General features: G+C 38.8%; 1 protein-coding gene across 6 annotated transcripts in view; it reads right to left on the reverse strand.

Annotated features, from left to right (window-relative positions):
• The window catches only part of kcnab2a (potassium voltage-gated channel subfamily A regulatory beta subunit 2a), a 315,221-nt gene that overhangs the window by 136,700 nt on the left and 157,182 nt on the right, over positions 1-21,339 (reverse strand). Inside the window, exon 1 of one of the 6 annotated variants that reach the window (XM_063032962.1) lies at positions 11,947-12,202. The exons of the other annotated variants lie outside the window; for them this stretch is intronic. Within the exon in view, the coding sequence (XP_062889032.1) occupies positions 11,947-12,164 (218 nt within the window). The 5' untranslated portion in view covers positions 12,165-12,202. Of the gene's footprint in view, positions 1-11,946; positions 12,203-21,339 lie in introns of those variants that run through there. 6 annotated transcript variants of the gene reach the window in all.

Below are 21,339 nucleotides of genomic sequence, written 5' to 3' on the forward strand. Positions count from 1 at the left end.
TTATAGTAAATGATGTTTCACAAACAATTCAAATAGTATCTTAGCGCCAGCTCGTTTAGGTGGAGAGTGACACAAAGCCTTTATGTCCTTTGTGTAACTTGGGAAAACGTGTTAAAAATGATACATTAGAACTTTCTACTAGATACCAAGAAAATATTGCTGAATATAGTCAGAAATATAACTCCTTGGTGATCAATAACATACAGTAATATGACCAACAATAAACAATCAACATGCATTAACTTAAATATTCCACAAGCAAGTCATCAAATAATACCAAGACAGGGCTCTTTTTGATGTGTACCACAAGTCAGACCTATATGTAATGGGATGGAAATTTTAAAATGCTTACCTTACATAGAACATAGAATAGTACAGCACAGTACAGGCCCTTCAGCCCACAATGTTGTGTCGACCGTCAAACCCTGCCTCCCATCTAAGCCCCCACCTTAGATTCCTCCATATACCTTCCAAATGCTTTTTTGCATATCAAATTTTTAAAAGTCTGTTCTTTCTTAGCAAATACAAATATTTGGAATTTTTGACAATCTAACAATAATTTACTTAACTGCAATTTGCAGAAGTGCAATGTTTTCCTGAAACAAAATCTGCAAATGGCTCTCTCAACAGGAATTAAATAAATCAGTTTCAGCAACTTCAACCAAAGGTCTCCATGCCAGTCAGCCAAGAACTAAAATGTTATTTACAAATGAATTTACTGCTATTAGTACCACAAATAACTTACAGAAGCATAGAAATTAGGGACAAGAGTCAGTCATTTGAGACTGCTCCACAATTTAATATGGTCACATCTATCTATCCACTTCAGTGCATTAGTCTGTCTTTTATCCCATTGCTGTGACTGTGATCGACCTTACCGGAGAGACACTAAGCTGGTGATATAGAAGTCTTTATTCATCACAACAAGCAAGCAGTGTACCACCACTGCGTCGTAATATTCTCCCTCATTGGTGCAGTAAAGGTGAAAAGGGTGAGCCACATTGGGTAACCCTAGTGCAGTTGCAGAGACCACAACTTTCTTGATATCTGTAAAAGCCTTTTCCTCATTGCTGGCATTCCCACTAGTTGTCCATGTTCTATCAGTTCACCCCAGGAGTCATACTGTCCCTAGTATTTCTCGGGCATTTAACTTTAACCAATACGTATGCGTCTTTGGGGTGCACCTGGTGGATTTTGATAATTTCCTCATGCTAAAATTCTGCATTGCCACACACAACCCAAAGTGAAGGCAGTTTGAATAGAATGCTCTGCTCTTCCCCCGGGGAGAAAGGCCTGTAGATGGTGGTGATGAGCGTGAGCAGTTGACAGGGATCACCGAGTTTCTGAGCCTGTCCTTGCCTGGTGTCTATAGGTGCGATTCCAACAGGCAGTACTGGGTATAGCCTCTCCTATTAGTGGGCACATTCCCACTTGTCAGCTTCCTGGTCCAGTGCTTCTCAATTTGCCCCACCAGTTTCTTCAGCAGTTATTTCCATGGCTGCTGCCCAATGAACACCCACTGGCTGGTCTTACCCCATGTACCTCTCAGTCAGTCTGTCCAGATCCCTGACTAATTCATTCTTGTACTGTTCTAATTGTTCTGCCTGTTTTCACCCATCTCTCTCTCTCCCTCCCCTTGAGTATCCTAAATGTTCCTTCAATCTGTCCAGCTCTGTCTCACTCTTCCCTGCATTCATCCCTTTCCTTCTGCAGCTCTACTATTTGGCCACTCTGTGATTCATGACACTTCGTCTCTCTTGCAAGTATACATGACATAGAAAGGCTGCTTTTTTTTTCAAATCTCACTTCATTGTTGACTGTTTTTTCTAACACTGCCAGTGTGCTCCTCCAGGCCCCAGATCTTAACCCATCCAGTTTTGTCCATTCCCTGTTCAACCTTCTCAAGATGGTCATGCACTTTGGCAGAAAGAATAAAGGCGTGGACTATTTTGTAAACGGGGGGAAAATTCAAAAATCAGGGGTGTAAAGGGACATAGGAAAACACATGCAGGATTCCTTTTCGAGAGGACTCAAATACAATAATACAAAAGCAAGGTTGTAATGTTGAGGTTTTATAAGGCATCGGTCAGTTTTGGATCTCCTATCTAAGAAAGGATATACTGACATTTGAAAGAGTCCAGAGGTAGTTCATGAGAATTATCCCAGAAATGAAAGGGTTAACATATGAGGAGCATTTGATTGCTTTGGGCCTGTGCTCGCTACAGTTTCAAAAAAATGAGAGGGGATTTCATTGAAACCTACTGAATATTGAAAGGCCTGGATAGAGTGGATGTGGAGAAGATGTTTCCTACAGTAGGGGAGTTTAGGACCAGAGGGCACAGCCTCAGAACTAAGGGGCGTCCATTTAGAACAGAGATGAGGAAATTTTTCTTTAGCCAGAGGGTGGTGAGTCTGTAGAATTCTTTGCCACAGACGGGTGTTTGCAGACCAAGTCATTGGGTATATTTAAGTCGGAGGTTGACGGGTCCTTGATTAAATGGGGCATCAAAGGTTACAGATAGAAGGCAAGAGATTGGGGTTGAGAGGAATAATAACTCAGCCATGATGGAATGGTGAAGCAGACTCAATGAGCCGAATGCCCTAACTCTGCTTCTTTGTCTTATGGTCTGAGTTTATGTTGTCAGGGGTGTCTCTGAGTACACAAATATCATAAGTCCACATTGTAACCGTGTTTGATATGCTAAGTAACAACATCCATCTCGTCTGAGCCGTGGTAGTAGGGGACTCCATAGTGAGAGGTACAGATTGGGGTTTCTGCGGCAACAGGCGAGATTTAAGGATGGTGTGTTGCCTCCCTGGTGCCAGGGTCCAGGACATCATGGACCGATTGCAGGGCATCCTCAAGGGAGAAGGTGATCAGCCGGAGGTGGCGGTGCATGTCGGCACAAATGACGTCGGGAAGAAGACGAGAGACTTTTGCAACGTGACTTCAGAGAACTCGGAAGAAGACTGAAAAGCAGGACCTCCAGGGTGCTTATCTCAGGTTTACTTCCAGTTCCTTGTGCTGGAGAGGACATGAACAGGGAGATAGGGGATCTGAATGTGTGGCTGAGGAGCTGGTGCGGGGAGCAGGGATTTAGATTCTTGGACCACTGGGATCTGTTTTGGGGTAAGGATGAATTGTACAGAAGGGACGGGTTGCACCTTAACAGACGGGAGACCAGCGTTCTGGCAGGCAGGTTTGCCACTGCTACACGGGTGTGTTTAAACTAAGTAGTGGGGCGGGGGGACGAACTGGAAATATAAGGATGCAGTTAAAGGGAATGAGAAAATAAGAAAAGTTAAGAAAGACAACAGAATTAAAGGGGCAGAAAGATCAGGAAGGGATCGGAGAGTATGGGCAAGTGCAATAGGAATCGATGTGAAAGGTGAGGGGAGTAAAAGTATTACTTTAAAAGGATTAAAAGTATTATATATGAATGCACGGAGTATAAGAAATAAAGTGGACGAGCTTGAGGCTCAGTTGGAAATTGGCAAGTATGATATTGTGGGAATAACAGAGACATGGCTGCAAGAGGACCAGGGCTGGGAAATTAATATTCAGGGACACATCCTATCAAAAGGACAGACAGGTTGGCAGAGGGGGAGGGGTGGCTCTGTTGGTGAGAAATGAAATTCAGTCACTTGAGAGCGGGGACACAGAATCAGGAGATATAGAGTCAGTATGGATAGAACTGAGAAACTGTAAGGGTAAAAAGACCCTGATGGGAGTTATCTACAGGCCCCCAAACAGTAGCCTGAATATAGGGTGCAAGTTAAATCAAGAGTTAAAATTGGCATGTTGAAAAGGTAATTCTACGGTTGTTATGGGGGATTTTAACATGCAGGAAGACTGGGAAAATCAGGTTGGTACTGGACCCCAAGAGAGGGAGTTTGTGGAATGCCTCAGAGATGGATTCTTAGAGCAGCTTGTATTAGAGCCTAACAGGGAGAAGGCAATTCTGGATTTAGTGTTGTGTAATGAGCCAGATTTGATAAGGGAACTCGAAGTAAAGGAGCCATTAGGAGGTAGTGACCATAATATGATAAGTTCTAATCTACAATTTGAGAGGGAGAAGGGAAGAACGGAAATGTCAGTATTACAGTTGAACAAAGGGGAATATGGACACATGAGGGAGGAGCTGGCAAAAGTTGACTGGAAAGATACCTTAGCAGGGATGACAGTGGAACAACGATGGCAGGTATTTCTGGGAATAATACAGAAGATGCAGGATCAGTTCATTCCAAAGAGGAAGAAAGGTTCTAAGGGGAGTAAGGGGCGACTGTGGATGACAAGGGAAGTCAAGGACAGTATAAAAATAAAAGAGAGGAAGTATAACATAGCAAGGATGAGTGGGAAGCCAGAGGATTGGGAGACTTTTAAGGAGCAACAGAAGATAACTAAAAAGGCAATACGGGGGGAAAAGATGAGGTACGAAGGTAAGCTAGCCAAAAATATAAAGGAGGATAGTAAAAGTTTCTTTAGGTATGTGAAGAGGAAAAAATTAGTTAAGACCAAAGTTGGGCCCTTGAAGACAGAAACGGGTGAAATTATAATGGGGAACAATGAAATGGCAGATGAGCTGAACAGGTACTTTGGATCTGTCTTCACTAGGGAAGACACAAACAATCTCCCAGATGTAATAGTGGCCGGAGGACCTAGGGTAACAGAGGAACTGAAGGAAATTCGCATCAGGCACAAAATGGTGTTGAGTAAACTGATGGGACTGAAGTTTGATAAATCCCCAGGGCCTGATGGTCTGCACCCCAGGGTATTTAAGGAGGTGGCTCTAGAAATCGTGGACGCATTGGTAATCATTTTCCAATGTTCTATACATTCAGGATCAGTTCCTGCAGATTGACTAATGTTATCCCACTTTTTAAGAAAGGAGGGAGAGAGAAATCAGGCAATTATAGACCAGTTAGTCTGACATCAGTGGTGGGGAAGATGCTGGAATCAATTATAAAAGATGTAATAGCGGCATATTTGGATAGCAGTGGCAGGATAGGTCCGTGTCAGCAGGGATTTACGAAGGGGAAATCATGCTTGACTAATCTTCTGGAATTTTTTGAGAATGTAACTATGAAAATGGACATGGGAAAGCCAGTGAATGTAGTGTATCTGGACTTTCAGAAAGCCTTTGATAAGATCCCACATAGGAGGTTAGTGTGCAAAATTAGAGCAAGTGGTATTGGGGGTAGGGTACTGACATGGATAGAAAATTGGTTGGCAGACAGGAAACAAAGAATAGGGATTAATGGGTCCTTTTCAGAATGGCAGGCAGTGACTAGTGGGGTACCGCAAGGCTCGGTGCTGGGACCACAGCTATTTACGATATATACAGTATTAATGATTTAGATGAAGGGATTAAAAGTAACATTATAAATTTGCAGATGACACAAAGCTGGGTGGCAGTGTGAAATGTGAGGAGGATGTTATGAGAATGCAGGGTGACTTGGACAGGTTGGGTGAGGTGGGCAGATGCAGTTTAATGTGGATAAATGTGAGGTTATCCACTTTGGTAGCAAGAACAGGAAGGCAGATTACTATCTAAATGGAGTCAAGTTAGGAAAAGGGGAAGTACAACGAGATCTAGGTGTCCTTGTTCATCAGTCACTGAAAGTAAGCAAGCAGGTACAGCAGGCAGTGAAGAAACCTAATAACATGCTGGCCTTCATAACAAGGGGAATTGAGTATAGGAGCAAAGAGGTCCTTCTGCAGTTGTACAGGGCCCTGGTGAGACCACACCTAGAATATTGTGTACAGTTTTGGTCTCCATATTTGAGGAAGGACATTCTAGCTATTGAGGGAGTGAAGTGTAGGTTCACGAGGTTAATTCCCAGGATGGAGGGACTGTCATATGTTGAAAGATTGGAGCGACTGGGGTTGTATACACTGGAATTTAGAAGGAGGAGAGGGGATCTGATTGAAACATGTAAGATTATTAAGGGATTGGACACGCTAGAGGCAGGAAACTTGTTCCTAAAGTTGGGGGAGTCCAGAACCAAAGGCCACAGTTTAAGAATAAGGGGTAGACAATTTAGAACGGAGTTGAGGAAAAACTTTTTCACACAGAGAGTTGTGGATCTGCGGAATGCTCTGCCTCAGAAGGCAGTGGAGGCCAATTCTCTGGATTCTTTCAAAAAAGAGTTAGATAGAGCTCTTAAGGATAGCAGAGTGAAGGGATATGGGGAGAAGGCAGGAAAAGGGTACTGATTGTGGATGATCAGCCATGATCACAGTGAATGATGGTGCTGGCTCGAAGGGCTGAATGGCCTACTCCTTCACCTATTGTCTATTGTCTACCAGCTTGAAATCAAGTCACAATGGTGCAAATAATTTAGCCGTGTTACCTGGTTAGATGCAAACCAATTAACAGTCCTATTGTCTTAATGTTTGGCTCTTGCATATGCAATCTCTTTGGTCCGTGGAACAGCCTGTCCTATGAACTTCTATTTACTGTTTGGAATTTACAAAAAACTGAAGGCTAATTGCAAGCTTCCCGAACTTATTTACATTTACAGTAAGAACTGAAGCCTTGTTCAAATTAATATCTGCTTCATTGAATAACTCCAGAATACTCCCTAACACCCAAGTTCCTCGATTGCTTCAGTGTTAAAAAACAATCTACCTATTTCTTGAATATATTTAATGACTTGGAATCTGTCACTCTAATGGATCCCACAAGTTCATCTCTCAGGGTGGTGACCATAGAATCTGGTTTCAGAACTGCAAGGAATAATAGTTACAGGAGACTATTCAGCCCGCTGAGACTATGCCAACTCCCAGCAGTCAATCTTGTCAGTGTTTTTCTCCAACCTTATAAATTATTCTCATTCAAATGTTTAACCGTGTTCTTTCTGATTTTATTTCAAACACTTCAAAATGCCAAAGGAGTCTAGATCATAATTAGCCCTGTATTCAAAATATTTTCCTTACATCCCCCCTCATGTTATTTAAATCTTAATTCTATGTCCTCTGATTATATGCTTCAGGAAATAATTTCCTTCTGCTGAACTCATCACGATCTTATATATCTCTATAAAATTTCATTTTAACCTTCTTTGCTCTAGCTTCTATACTGTAACCTTACAACTGAAATCCCTCCCCTCTGGTACCACTCTGATAAATATATTTTTTCAGCCTCTCCAGGACCAAGGAATAGTTTCAGAAAATGTGGTTATCCATTTAGACAGAGATGAAGTGGAATTTCTTCTTTTATATGGTAATGAATTACCGAACTTCTTAACACTAAAATTCTGTGGCGGCTGAGATATTGAGCTGCATGTAAGGGTTAGATAATTGTCTGGACTTTGGTGACACATAGGGTTATAGCAACAGGTAAGGGATGGATCTGATGCCAAGATGATATCAACCTCATGGGCTGACAGGCTTCAGGTCTCCTATTTATCTCCTACTTATCATGTCTTTCACATCATTCATAAAGTTATTTCCAGAAATGGACTCCAGCTGGAGATTAATCTGTGTTTTATATAGTTTAAAATAACTTTGCTGCTTTTCTAATCTATATATCTAGTTGAAAATACTGGGATCCTACCCTTTTAGAAAACTTATTACATGTACATTAAAGTGCCAATTTTATAGTGCCAAAGTTTCTTTACGCGCCTTAGTCCATATCACCTCTCAGTTTATTGCCAAATTCTATCACAGAATTTCTCAATATTAAATTCCATCTGCCAAAAGTCTGCCCATTTAATTGGTTTCTCTGCATCTTCTCTGCTCCTCTCCATTTAGAACACTTCCAAGCAATGTAACATCTGCAATTTAAGAATTTTTTTGTGTGTGCCATACTCTGCCAGAGCCTCGGCGACCATTTTTTTTTCCAAGTGGTTGGCTTGGAGGAAAGATTCTGTGAGTGGTCCCCCACATTCTTCTCACAGTGCAGTTTTTTTTTTATGAGGCCGAGTTGCGAGCTCAACACTCAACCTGGCACGGATGGAAAGCGTGCCCGGGAGCGGCCTGACTGGATTCGAACTTGGAGTCCGGCGCTGATCTCGCTGCGCCACCAGCTGGCCCAAAGAAATTTTTACCTTTCTCAGTATAAATTTCTTATTCACACTATATCCCTAGGGAACATGTATACTATTTTCCACTTTGAAAAACAAATACTCTCTACTTTCTGCCTTCAAACCAAATTCTTCAATGCTGCTATCTTTTAATTCCACGTGCCTCAATCTTGCTAACCAGCTCTTAGCATGGAAATTTATCAAATTCCTTTAGAATAGTCATGTAGACAATACTTACCTCATTCCCTTCTATTTTTTCCAATCTGGTTAATGAAATATGATTTATTTTTTTATCAATTCTATGTCGGTTTTCCTTTATCAACTTAAACTTCCTCAAGGTGCCAATTTATGCTTCTCCTCATTAATATTTCTGTAAGCTTTCCATATCTAAGGTTATGCTGAGTATCCCATCATATCTTATCATTTCCTTGTGCTTCTTTTTTAACAGAGTGCTACATTTGCCAGTTGCTTGACCTCTAGCACTTTCTTTGTATGAAGAAAACACTGGAAATTTATGGCATATCCCCATTTTCCTCAGACACCTAGGTTGCAATCAGACTAAGTAACATGCTTACTTTGAGCAGAGGAGGCACATGAGACTACAGACACTAGAATCGGGAGCAAAAACTCAAATTGCTTGAGCAACATAGTAGGTCAGATGGCATCTGTGAAGACAGAGGCATAGATGACATTCTAGTCAAGACACTACATCAAGTATCCCTCTGCCCCCGCATTTGCTAACTGACCAGCTGACTTCCACCAGTACTTTATTTTATTTTGAGCACAGACAGCTTTTCATGTACTTTCATCTTATTGATTTTCACTTTCCCTATTTACTACCTCCTTCTCTATTGACTTTGGCAGAACCTTCTTCCTTCATTGGATTCTGACAAAAGGTCTTCAAACTGAAATATTGACTGTTTATCTTCTCATAGATGTTGCCAAGTAAACGTTTCCACAATTATGTCTTTATTTCAGATTTCCAGCATCATCAGTTTTTTTCTAAGATTTAGACTTAGAGAGATGCAGCCTGGTAACAGAGACATCACCACTGTCCACAAATATAACTGGACCAGCAACACATAAACTGCCATGTTCCAACTGCAACAAGTGATCTTTCACATGGCTCCCCTACAGCTTTTCATCATATGCAAAGCAGAAGTCATGGGAGTGTGACCAACTTGCCTTTATGAGTTTAATTCCAAAAGCATTCCAGAAACTCCACATCACCCAGAACAAGGTAACTGGCTTGCTTAGTAATTCCAACTTAAAAGTACTCCCTACATCACTGATAGCAGCATATGCCATCTTAAAAAGTAACCCTCCATTGACAGTCTTGAACAACTTCTACTAGCAGGTGCAGTAAAGGCAGCAGATACATGGATTGTCAACACCAGCAGGTTCCCCATCAAGTCACCTAACTTCCTGACTTCAGAAACAATATGTTTCCCTTATCAATATACACACAATGCTGGAGGAAATCAGGTCAGGCAGCAAATATGGAGGGGACCAAACAGTTAACGGTTTGGATTGAGGACATAAAAGTTGACTATTTATCCCTCTCCATTGATACTGCCTGACTTGCTGAGTTCCTGCAGCATTTTTTGTGTGTTGCTCTGGACTTCCAGCATCTGTAGAATCTCCTGTGCTTATGTTTCCCTTGTCACCAGCGAATGTGAAACCTGGGACTGCTTACCCAACAGTACACTCATCAGAAGGACTGCTGTGGTTTCAATAGGGCGATTCTGCATTACCTTCTTTAAAAAAAAGCACTTAGGAGGGGAAATAAATGCCAGATGTGTCAACAATACCCAACTCTGTACACAAATAATAATATGATTGACATAGTAATTTTCCAAAAGTCTTTCACTGACAGAAAACAAGGCAAAAGAAAAAGTCCAATCTAGGTCATTACGGTCAATATCAGAAACGATTTAACAGATCAATTTGCCAGTTATAGTCTGTAATCACTTCACATGATCCATTAGTAAATTACATATGGTAAAATGATAGCAAAATGTCAATTATAACTTTTCTTCCAGTTTTCACTCTGGGTCTGATTGAATTTTGCTGTTAGTTGAGAGTGCTTCAAAATTCCGCTAACTTTCAATTGCTTTCCGAATGATTCTTTTCCTTTCCAAGCTTCATCATTTTCTTAAAATTAAGATAAATCCAGGGCCAGAGTGAGACGTGAGAGGGAAAAGCTGAAACTGCTGAGGAAATTTGGAGGTTGAAAGTGAATGGTGCAAAAAAAAGATCATCAGTGGCTGTCTGGCGGCCAACAAGATTGTTGGAACAGTTACTTATCCAGTGAGAATCAGGTAGGGTGACACGGTTAGTGTAACACTATTGCAGCGCCAGTAACCCGGATTCAATTTGGCTGCTGTCTGTAAGGAGTTTGTAGATTCTCCATGTGACCACGTTTTCCTTCCAGGCTGGTAGGTTAATTTGTCACCTGGTGTAATTAGGCAGCGTGGGCTCATTGGAGTGAATAAGGACCTGTTACTGTGCTGTATCAATAGATAGATAGATACATACATAGACACATACACAGACAGACTTCAAGGCTATGAATACCTTCATCCAATAGGCAGCCAGCAAACATTCATAGCCCATGAACAAGCAAATTAAAATTACAGAAGTGGTAGCTAGGTTTCTATTGTGTGCTAATGCATGTATACAGGGTCTTTGTGAGTTAGAATGTAAGGTGTCCAGAAATCCCGGAATGATATCATGGACTTGCAACCCACAATCAGATCCCATTTATAACACGCAAAACATTAAGCTACACCAATCAAATTTTGAATAAGTGTTACTTGATTGACTTCTCATTTCAGACAGCAATTTATACTAATTTATTCCCTGTTGAATTTTTGTTTGATAACAGCATTCCCCTTTCTGTTTCTTAAAACACCTTCCTGTCAATTGAAAATGTTAACTGTATGAAATTACAGCCATATTTCATAGAAGTTTCAAAGCATGGGACACACACATCTTGCTGCGCAGAGACTTAATCTTTGGCAGTTATAGGAGAGAAATGAAAAAACTGCAAGTTGCACCTACATCTACCTGTAGTAATTTTAAGAAACCTACAATGAAAATTACCAGAGCTAATTTTTGAGATTAGCCTGAATAGGCAAGAGCTGTATTCCTTGAATAGAGAAGACAAGATATTAATCTATTGGGAATATCAAAGTATTTAGTGGAATAAATAAAAAAGGGCATTATATTCATTTTTGTGCTAACTATACAAGAGTAATGCCAGATACACTTCTTCATGCAAAGGAAACCGGAAATTTGGAACTCCATCCTTGTTGAGGCTTCAGTTCAACTGAATATTTATAAACTGAAATTTGTGGTAGGCAGGGTTATCAAGAATTGTAATGCCAAATTATTCAGCTGAAGTTAAGATAGATTTCACCCATGGTTGATTGAACAGTAGAGTGGGCTCCAGGAACTGAATGGTCACTTGTGTAGCCACACTCTATAAAGAATACATGTACTCTGGTAGGTGGTCTCCTTGCTACAGGAATTAGGCAATAGGTTTTTCAGTAAAATTTAGAAATAGAAGTTAAAGCAAGTTTCCTCAATTTCTACAATAATTTTCAGAACAGAAAATGGCAACAGACCAACCAAATCCAAGTTGTTATTTGAGATGTCAACAACCATCCCAAACCAATGTTCTTGTTACATCTTTCAGCCATCTCTTTCTCTATTAGTATCATACGCTTGCCTCATGAATCTCTTCAAAGTTTTCATTTGTAATGTAGCTTCCATTAAGCTTATGCGACAAGCCTACCTTAAATAATTTTTTATGTGTAAAGAAACATTCCAGCATGCAGGTTATAGGCACGAATCATTTGACGTGTTTCAGTTGTCAACAACAAATCATATTAAAAGGAAAATAATTACTCTTACCTATACTTCATCCCTGTCTGATAGGCTGTACAGTTCTCCAGTGACAGACAATGCATTAAGAGAAATTCCTCCATCTTCTTTGTCTGGGCTAAGGCTCTGACTTCTCGAAGCTTCTGCATCTCAATTGTATCACTCTGCCGTACCAGATTCAGACCCTGATCTGAATGGTATCGAGTTATTCGCTCCTTCAAGTTTTCGGTGTATGACATGGACAACATTTTCTCAACTATCTTGGGAATCTGCAGATTTTCAGGTTGTACATTTTTGCATGAGACGACTAGATTTATATTTGCTAGGGCCTTACCCTCACTAATGCTAGAGCTAGGCGTGGTGAACATGTTACGAGGTGGACAAGATAAATACTTTAGGCTGGACTGTCTAAAAATAGTACCATCAGTGTGTTCATGAGCTATGTTGTTCCGAATGCCAACAAACAAGCAATCTCACATTGTTATCAAAGTTTCTTTCAGGGTAATGGAGGAAAGAAAATAATAAATTTATGAATTTTGTAATTATAACATATGCATTTAAGAAGCATATTTACAAATCTCTCAGTAAATAAAAGCAGCTACTGGGGAAAGTATCAGTGCAGAATCTAAAACGGTAAGCTAGTTTATTTGTAACTAAGTCACTAAATAACTCACAGCGTGATACAGTATTTGATGTTTTCCCAAGAAGAAAGTGGGATTGATACCATGTTAGCAAGTTATACCAAAACTTGCAGTTCCTCATAGAAATGGAATTTCCAGTCACTGAAGCAAACTCTCATCTGAAGTCATCTGAAAAATGTAATATTACAGATTCTTGTGAAACGTTCCTATATTTTCAACATAGGTTCTTGTGAACTTTCCTAGGTAGATTAGACATATAGCCAGATCTGTTGGTGCAGGGAAGTGGATTACGACAATCTTCACAAGTTTACATTTTAATTCTGTTGGGGAAATATTCAGCCACTTCTACAAATTTCACTCTTATTTTGACTACATTTAGTGAGGAAAAAAGTAAGGAATCTTTCACAAAATGGCAAAATACTAAAACGGCACAACATCATATTTCTTGTCAAATGTATTTTATGCAAAAGTTAAGTTTATTTTTTTTTTAATTCACACTTCATATACTGTTTGAAGTTCAGGCACCTATTTTCTGTTAAGTTGAAGGAATTCTTGTACTTGCTTCCACTATCAGCAAATTAAAAATACAACATTACAATTTTTGTGGGATTTTTTTAATCCCCTAACCCCTTTCGTCCTCTTTACATTTGATTTTGGGCATCGTTCCATGGACAGCTTACTCCCAAGACCAGTACTACTTATACAGTGAACAATAGCAGAGTATCTGACTGAACAGGAACAGTTTTACTAGTTTGGAACTTGGTGATGTGGAAGTACCTGACAGCAAACCAAGAGCAATCTCCATAGCAACCAGAGACCAGAACCAACAACCATAGACCAAAACCTGAATATCTGCCTTTTCCTGCATAGTTCACTACCAGTGTAGCTCCTGAGCAACAATGCCTTTTGAATAGTATTCCAGAGTGAAAGGGATACAAGCACCTGGTGACTATGGATTTGCTGATCTGCAGGACAAGTGGATGCAAAAACAAGGTAGGCTTTTCTGGAGCAATGAAATAGCAACTCATAGATCTTTCCAAGGAGGAAAAATTATCAATTTATCAACTAAACTATGGTACAAGAGAGCAGAATCATTGACAATTAAGATTCTTCTTAATCTTTGGCAACATTACTTGGACTAAATATATTATTTTAAAAGGTACATTATTTCACTCATAAAAATAATTAACCAGACAGGAATTATATTTTATAGTTAAATTTGGCATAATTTCCAATTATTTTAGAAATGGAATCAAAGATGCTGACCAACATTTTTCTTTGCTAATGATAAACTTCCTACTTAGTTTAGCAGAAAAGAAATGCATTTTGAAATACAATTTTCCTTAGCTGTGCCTAGTTAATTTTTAATCAAGAAGCATCAATGATAAATGCAGCACGGTTTCAAAAACATTATAACTCTAGAAAAGATTATGTTTTTAATAGCACACTGGGGCCACTGGTTCACATCACACTGCTCATACGTGATTGATGCAAGCTTCAAAGCAAATTTACTTAAAGTAAAAGCCCTAATGAAATCTGGACTTGCTGATCTCAGTGTAAAAAAGATACAAAATTGTATTGTACAAAAGGGGAAGAATATTTACTCGTGCACAGCTTTTAGTTAAACAATAGTCACTTCATCTTTTTAGACTCATTGTCTTTTTAAAAAGCCAAAAACAATATTCACTCCTTACAACATCACCACTTACAATGGTTCTAACTTTAAATATTAATCACTGAAGTTTTCTTTTTAAAAATATGTGATTAGCTACCACTATTGGTTTAAAATGCTAAAAGCTGTTTCTCCACAACTGACATGACCAGTACTTGTAGTTACAAAATGCAACAAAAATGGTTAGTATTCAACTTGAACTTGAAATGAACATTTGCTAAAGCTTATTTGTGCAACATTTTAGTTGGGAAAGAATATAACAAAACTATCTCATTATCTGAGGCTGCTATTTTGCCATAAATCCTATATTCCAGTGGTCCCCAACCTTTTTTGCACTGCGGATGGTTTAATATTGACAATATTCTTGCGGACTGGCCAACTGGGGTGGGGGGGGTGATGTTCAAGTAGATTTGCCAACTTTTTCACTCCCAAATACGGGACAAAAGTAGCAGTCAAATACGGGACACTTGTGTTTACCCCGAGAAAGACTACCATGACCACGAAGCCTTGCACGGGCACCTGTGTGCGCATGCGTGACGTGCCGATTTTTTTTCTACAAATCAGTTTTGGCTTAATCTTCCCGATTCCGTTAAGTGAAACTACACTGTACATACATTATTTCTACTTTATATAGGCTGTGTATTTATCATATCATTCCTGCTTTTACTATATGTTAATGTTATTTTAGATTTATGCGTTTTATTGGTATGATTTGGTAGGTTATTTTTTGGGTCTGGGAACGCTCAAAAATTTTTCCCATATAAATTAATGGTAATTGTTTCTGCGCTTTACGCCATTTTGGATTAGGAACGGTTTCATAGGAACGCTCTACCTTAGCGGCGGAAATATGGGACAAGGGCGGTCCCATATGGGACAAACCAATTTAGCCCGATATACAGGATGCCCCGGCTAATACGGGAGAGCTGGCAACCCTATGTTCAAGTTCAACAGTGCGTGACAGGGAATGAGGAAAGGTGTAGCTGACTCATATCGTTTCATTTTGCCAAATCATATCGTTTCTTCGTGGCCCAGTAGCAGATGCTTTGCGGCCTGGTACCAGTCGGCAGCCCAGTGGTTGGGGAGCACTGCTATATTCTTCACAACCTCTCAATCCTAAATATCTATTTCTCACTAAATATACCAACTTCTTGTGAGTTACAAATTCAAAAATCCTCTTCAGAATACATTGTCAAACAATCATTCATCATAATTATTGACACCAAGTTTGACAAGCTATATTAACACAGGAATCATTTGAGAAAACCTCATTCTTAACAATTGTTTCATTTCAGCAGGAATCACTAGACTAATTGTAAGAAGCAGAAAGTACAACTGTTTTTTTACCTCACTACTTCACCATGGTCACTGGGATCCCATCTATGCAACTCTGCCCTCAACCAGAAGTTTTTACACTCAGAGTTGATATACATTGTTTATGCTGCCAGCTCTATTCAAATCTCTACTAAAACATCTTTCCATAATTTATGGTCTTATGGTCTTAAAACATCTTTCAAGTACAAATTTTCCAAAAAATGTGAAACTATCTCAACAAATTGAAAAAGCAGGGTAACAATTCAAGGCAAATAGATCCTCTCATTATATATTTTAATAAAGTAAAATAATTCTGATTAATTTAAAGTAAACTTCAAAGCAATCAAAAAAAAATCAGTGTTCTGCAAAACACATTTGTGAAGAATTTCGATGTCATTTCTAACTGAAGCTAGCAAGTTGGAATAGAGTTGTATATAGCCAGAGTGAAGTAATTGTGAAAAATTAATTTCAGGCATAACCTTTGCTGGACTATGCAATGTTAATTAGTTCCAGTTTACAAAAACCCAGGAATGAAAATTCATCTTGATGCTGAGATACATCTAAATAGCATTTCAAACTGAATCACAGTTCTGAAGAACCACTGCACCATTAAAAGCATAAGGCTTCATGAAGACCCCTTAGTAAAACATCAATGCATGCAGAAAAGAAAATGAACTAATTAAAGCAATTAGAAATAAATTAAAGTGACTTCCTTAAAAGGGGAGAAAAAAATCACACTAAAACATGATTAATTTAGCGGCACAATTTCTAAGTCAGATTTACGGGTCTCTTGGAGCTCACACCCCTCCCTTAGAAGTTGAAGACATTTCCTACACAAAAAGTTAGTAATGTTTCTTGGAATCATGTACAAATAGAACTGGCTAAATCTGGTCCATATGAGTAACAACACCACCAAAAAAGGAGCAAATCAGAGGTCTGCAAGAGTGAAGGCAGGCAGAGAAAATAACACATGGACAAGGGAAAACTAAAATTTGATACAAAAACATTGAACTCAAAGTCTTCAGAGTCAGAAACACAGAAAAGTTATAGTTTGAAGTACCATAACTATTATTTTCAAATGTATATAATACTTAACAGTTATGTTTTCAACTATCAAAAACTGAAGCAAATATGATTTAACGATTTTTTGTGCTACTGCCTCAGTTTTCTTAAAAGCTTTTCAGCAGACTTATTCTTGGCAAATCATACTATGAATACTATGCATTCAAATTTATGTTGGCCAGATTTAATAGAAGCAAGCCTCATCTCCAGACAAAAAAATTAGGGTTGAATTTAAAACTGCACTCAACCATCTTAAACAGGTTGATTCCATCTGATCGAGAAATGCACTAGTGTAAAAACAGCAGAGAATTGATAATCACCAATACCTTGGTCTCATAAATAGACTCCATGTCGAATTCTGACAAAGACCACTTACATTACAGACCTCAGGATACCTGAACCACAAACAGCCTGAAGATTTGAATTTGTTTTAATTTGTACTATATTGAAAATAACTGGTAACTATTTATAACCAAGAGCATTTGAGATTGTTGTCAAGCCTGCACATAAAAATGAATTGGTCTTGTTTTCTCATTTTTGCTTGCTGTTGCAGGTAAATAAGTAAGCAGCAAAGAATGGCAAAATGTTCTGTAACATGTAAATAGCAAAGTAATTTGAGAAACCTACTGAGAAGTAGTTTTCAGCCAGGTTAATTTAAATTCTTGTTTCTAATTAATACAGTCCTTAAAGAGAAGCAACACACCCCAGATGGCCAGACATAATTGTCAACATTATGTTAAAAGGAGAGGTTTATTCTTCTAGTTTGAAGTGATGTTTCTATTACAACACTAACTAAAATGTAAGATATTAAAGTTAAGCAATTATTATGCACCAATACATTTTCCAGCAGCTGCTTTTAGTCAGAGGTATTCAAACTTTTACAGAAAATTTAGTGATTCTAATTACAAAGTCTGTACTCTTCATAAATGCTTTATAACATCAGGTAAAGGAAAATGGCATAAAAACCAGTACGTATGCAATCATTCAAGAAAATACACTCTCTGCATAATCCACTCTGTCATTTTAAATACAGCTTTATTAAAAGTAAGGAGGAAAAACTCACCAAATTTCTAGAGCAACTGCTTGGTTTAAAACTGGGAATGCACATTTATAGGGTCAGCAAGACGCTACTACAATATTTGGGGTGTGTTCTACGTCAGTCAAAAGCAATTAGCAAGTACCAAATTCTTTCCCTCCCCTGGATTAAGTGGTTTCTTGATGCAGCCCATTTGCTCTTATCAGCGTACTTGCATCTTGGCAAATAGTGGCTAAATTATTTACAGCATTCTCTTCTACTAAAAGCTTACAGTAGCAGATAAAGAATTGGTTACTGCTTAAAGGGATGCAGCCTCTCTTACCTTTAATGAAGTAAGTGCTTAGAAACCTGGGCAGCTTTTTCACTGTAATTGCAGAGTTCGTGTATTTGTAACTAGGTGACAATGATTGGCTAAAAACTGTGTTAAACCCCAAGATAAATGGACCTTTTGCTTCATTCTCCTAGAAATACAGTTTCATTGGAGGTTATTTTAGATTATCTGCTGGAGTAAAGAAAACCATATGGTTTCCTCATTGATTGGAGGCCACTATGATTTTCTTTAATATAATACTGAAGTCTATGATTGCTGGCTTGAACTTACAAGTTTAAACATTTAAAAAGTTTTAAAATTCTGTATCTTTGTAAATCAATCCCAAACTGTGGTATTAGTATTGCTGAGACACCAACGATACCTTTGCACCTGAGAATCCTCCATTAAATAATGTATGAGATGCATTTTCACAAGTCAAGCTTTCTAAATTAAAATACACAATAAAAGCTGATATTTGAATTAAAATGCATTAAAATAGAAGCTATCCCTACTTAGTTAGGCTTTAACCAGACCCCAGACCACCTCATTTGCTTCCTAAATGCCCTCGGAAATGAAGGAGCAAGCCACTCAGTTAAAGGACAGTTTGAGTTGAGCAATAAATGCTGGACTGGTCAGCAATTCCCACATCTCATGAAAGAATCAGGGTTAAAAAATAGAAGGATGAGTAACTAGATCACGTCACCTACTTGCATCATTTATGCGATGTTGCACCTCTGGCGCCGGCAATATCAGAAATGAGGAAACAATGCTGTTGGCAAACATGCTCTATAAATATAATAGAAACACAAACCTTTCACAGCTACCCCAACTGATTTTTTAAAAATCAAATCTGATTTTAGTCTGTAATCAGGTAGCAATTTACCAGGAGACTGGAGATGCTGAATCTGAAGCAAAAAAAAAACAGCTGGAGGAACGCTATATCAAGCAGCATCTGTGGAGGCAAAGGGGCAGTTGATGTCTCAGGTCGAGACCGTGTACCAGTCCTCTAACAGGCTGTTTTCTGCAATCTGGCTGAGATTCTATACCTTTTGCAACATGTACAATTTCCTGTGGTTGGTAAACAATGAGAGTAGAAGATACGTCCCAAGCAGGTGTAAACTTAACACTTTAATACAAGCATATCATACAAATCCTTTATTGATATTTAATGAGAGGAACATTTGCTCTAAAGCCTGTGAAGATGATCAACTATGAACAGTATTTAATTTAATGTGTCATGGTAAGTGTTTGTAGAGGCTTGACCACTTTTATTTTTACCCTTAAACCTCAAAGCTTTTATAATTGTGATCCATTCATTCCTGCACCTGCCCAATGGAATTACTAACTTGTTAATAGAAATCTCTTAAATGGCATTTTGACAAGAGTCAGAATAATAATATCAATCAGACCAGTTTGACCAAACAGTGCTCTCTGCTCAGATCAACACACAGAAAATGCTGGAGGAACTCAGCAGGTCAGGCAGCACCTATGGAAATGAATAGAAAGATCTTGGCCCAAAATATCGACTATCTATTCATTGCCATAGATGCTGCCTGACCTGCTGAGCTCTTCCAGCTTTTTGTGTGCATTGCTTTGGATTTCCAGCATCTACAGACTTTCTCATGTTTATGATTCTCTACTCAGATATGCAGAAATAACCTTATTGCACCTTGATAGACAACTAGCAGAAGTCAAGACATGAACATGTTAAATAATTTTTGGGTAACACATCCATCACCAAGTATCATACTTTTAGCGATACTGCAGGAAAAAATATATTACAATTCATACCCACACGCCCATGCATTCCTACCCAGAAATGACTATGTGGAATTGCCTCTAGTTTCCAGGTTATCAAAAATGAAATAGTACATCATCCTGGTGATTATAAGGTCAATTCCTCCTCCTAAGTTCTTTTAAGACAGTCCCTTGATTGTATGACTTGTTTCTATCAATTTGAAGGTTCTAAAGCAGTATTAATCCCAATGATTTGATAGCATGGCAGTTAGCGCAATGATTTACATCACCAGCGATCATCAGTCAGGGTTCAATTCCTGCTGCAGCCTTGAAGGCATTTGTATGTTCACCCTGTGACTCTGGTTTCCTCCCACATTCCAAAGACATACAGATTAGGGTTAGTAAGTCATGTGCATGCTATATTGGCACCGGAAGTGTGACAACGCTTGCAGAATGCCCTCTGCACATCCTTGGACAGTGTGATCATTGACACAAAAATAACACATTTCACTGTATGTTTCGCTGCTTCGATACACGTGTGACAAATAAGGTTCTTAACTGAACCTTCAAATAGTGTGGGAACTGCAGGCTCTTCCTTCCCACAGGCTCTTCCACACACAAGGCTGCTGATGTTGATGGTGATGGGTAAGGAAGTGTCTGATTTGTGAGGTGGTACGCACATGCCACCATTTACACAGGTCCTTTCCCTGCTCCCAAGACATGGGCTCCAGATGTTTAGCATCATCCTGAGCCATCATTGGCCAAATTCCCAGGAATCATCTCAAGGAGGCTTAGAGCCTAGCATTACATAGTGGAAGCCAATACATACAATGACATTGTTCTTGTCTAAGGCTTGAACCTTGGCACCATCTCCCTGTAAGCATGTTAATGCCAATTTATGTACCCGGCAATGTGGAACAGCACAGAGTGCAACACATCCCTCAATAGCTTCCAATTTAATAACTCTGGGGAGCGTGGGGTGGCTGCATTCCTTGCAAACAGTCAATATCATGATTTTCCAAAATGCAAACTATCATTCCTCTAATAGTGGAACAGCTTTCTTGATGTATGTGCCAAAATCTGAGTTGAATTGAAAATAATCTTATGTTTATTTTCCCCTCATAAATTCTATATTCCATGAGAGTGAATTTTGCTTCATATCTTGATTTGTGAATTCTGCAAGAGCAAAGTTTTCATAAACCAAACAGATGTAACAAATAAGAGGGGGTTGTATCTGTTAAACAGAGAGTCAAATGATGAACTGTGTAGTTATCTGACCCTAGAATTCTTTTTTTTACTTCATTTTGGACAATGCTCTTTGATTTTTCAGCTTTACAAGGTATTGCTAATTGCCAGGTATGCTTTCTGTATCTTTCCTAAATCTAAGGAGTTTTTATGTAATCATTAGTCCATATGTTCAATCAATCAATATATTCTTGAAATTCTCTAAAATTTATTACAAGTATTTGGGAATTGTTAGCCATGCCACTGAATATCCATCTCTAATTTCTCAAGCAAGTATTAGTGAACCATTTCATTGAACTGCTGTAGCCCTCGGAGTGAAGGCATCACTGTTGTTGGGCAGGGAGTTCCAGGATTGTAACATAGCAATGATAAAGTATGATACATTTCAACATCAGAAAGATCTGCAAAT

Source organism: Mobula hypostoma, chromosome 25 (assembly GCF_963921235.1).
Source record: "Mobula hypostoma chromosome 25, sMobHyp1.1, whole genome shotgun sequence".
NCBI classification, from domain to species: domain Eukaryota; kingdom Metazoa; phylum Chordata; class Chondrichthyes; order Myliobatiformes; family Myliobatidae; genus Mobula; species Mobula hypostoma.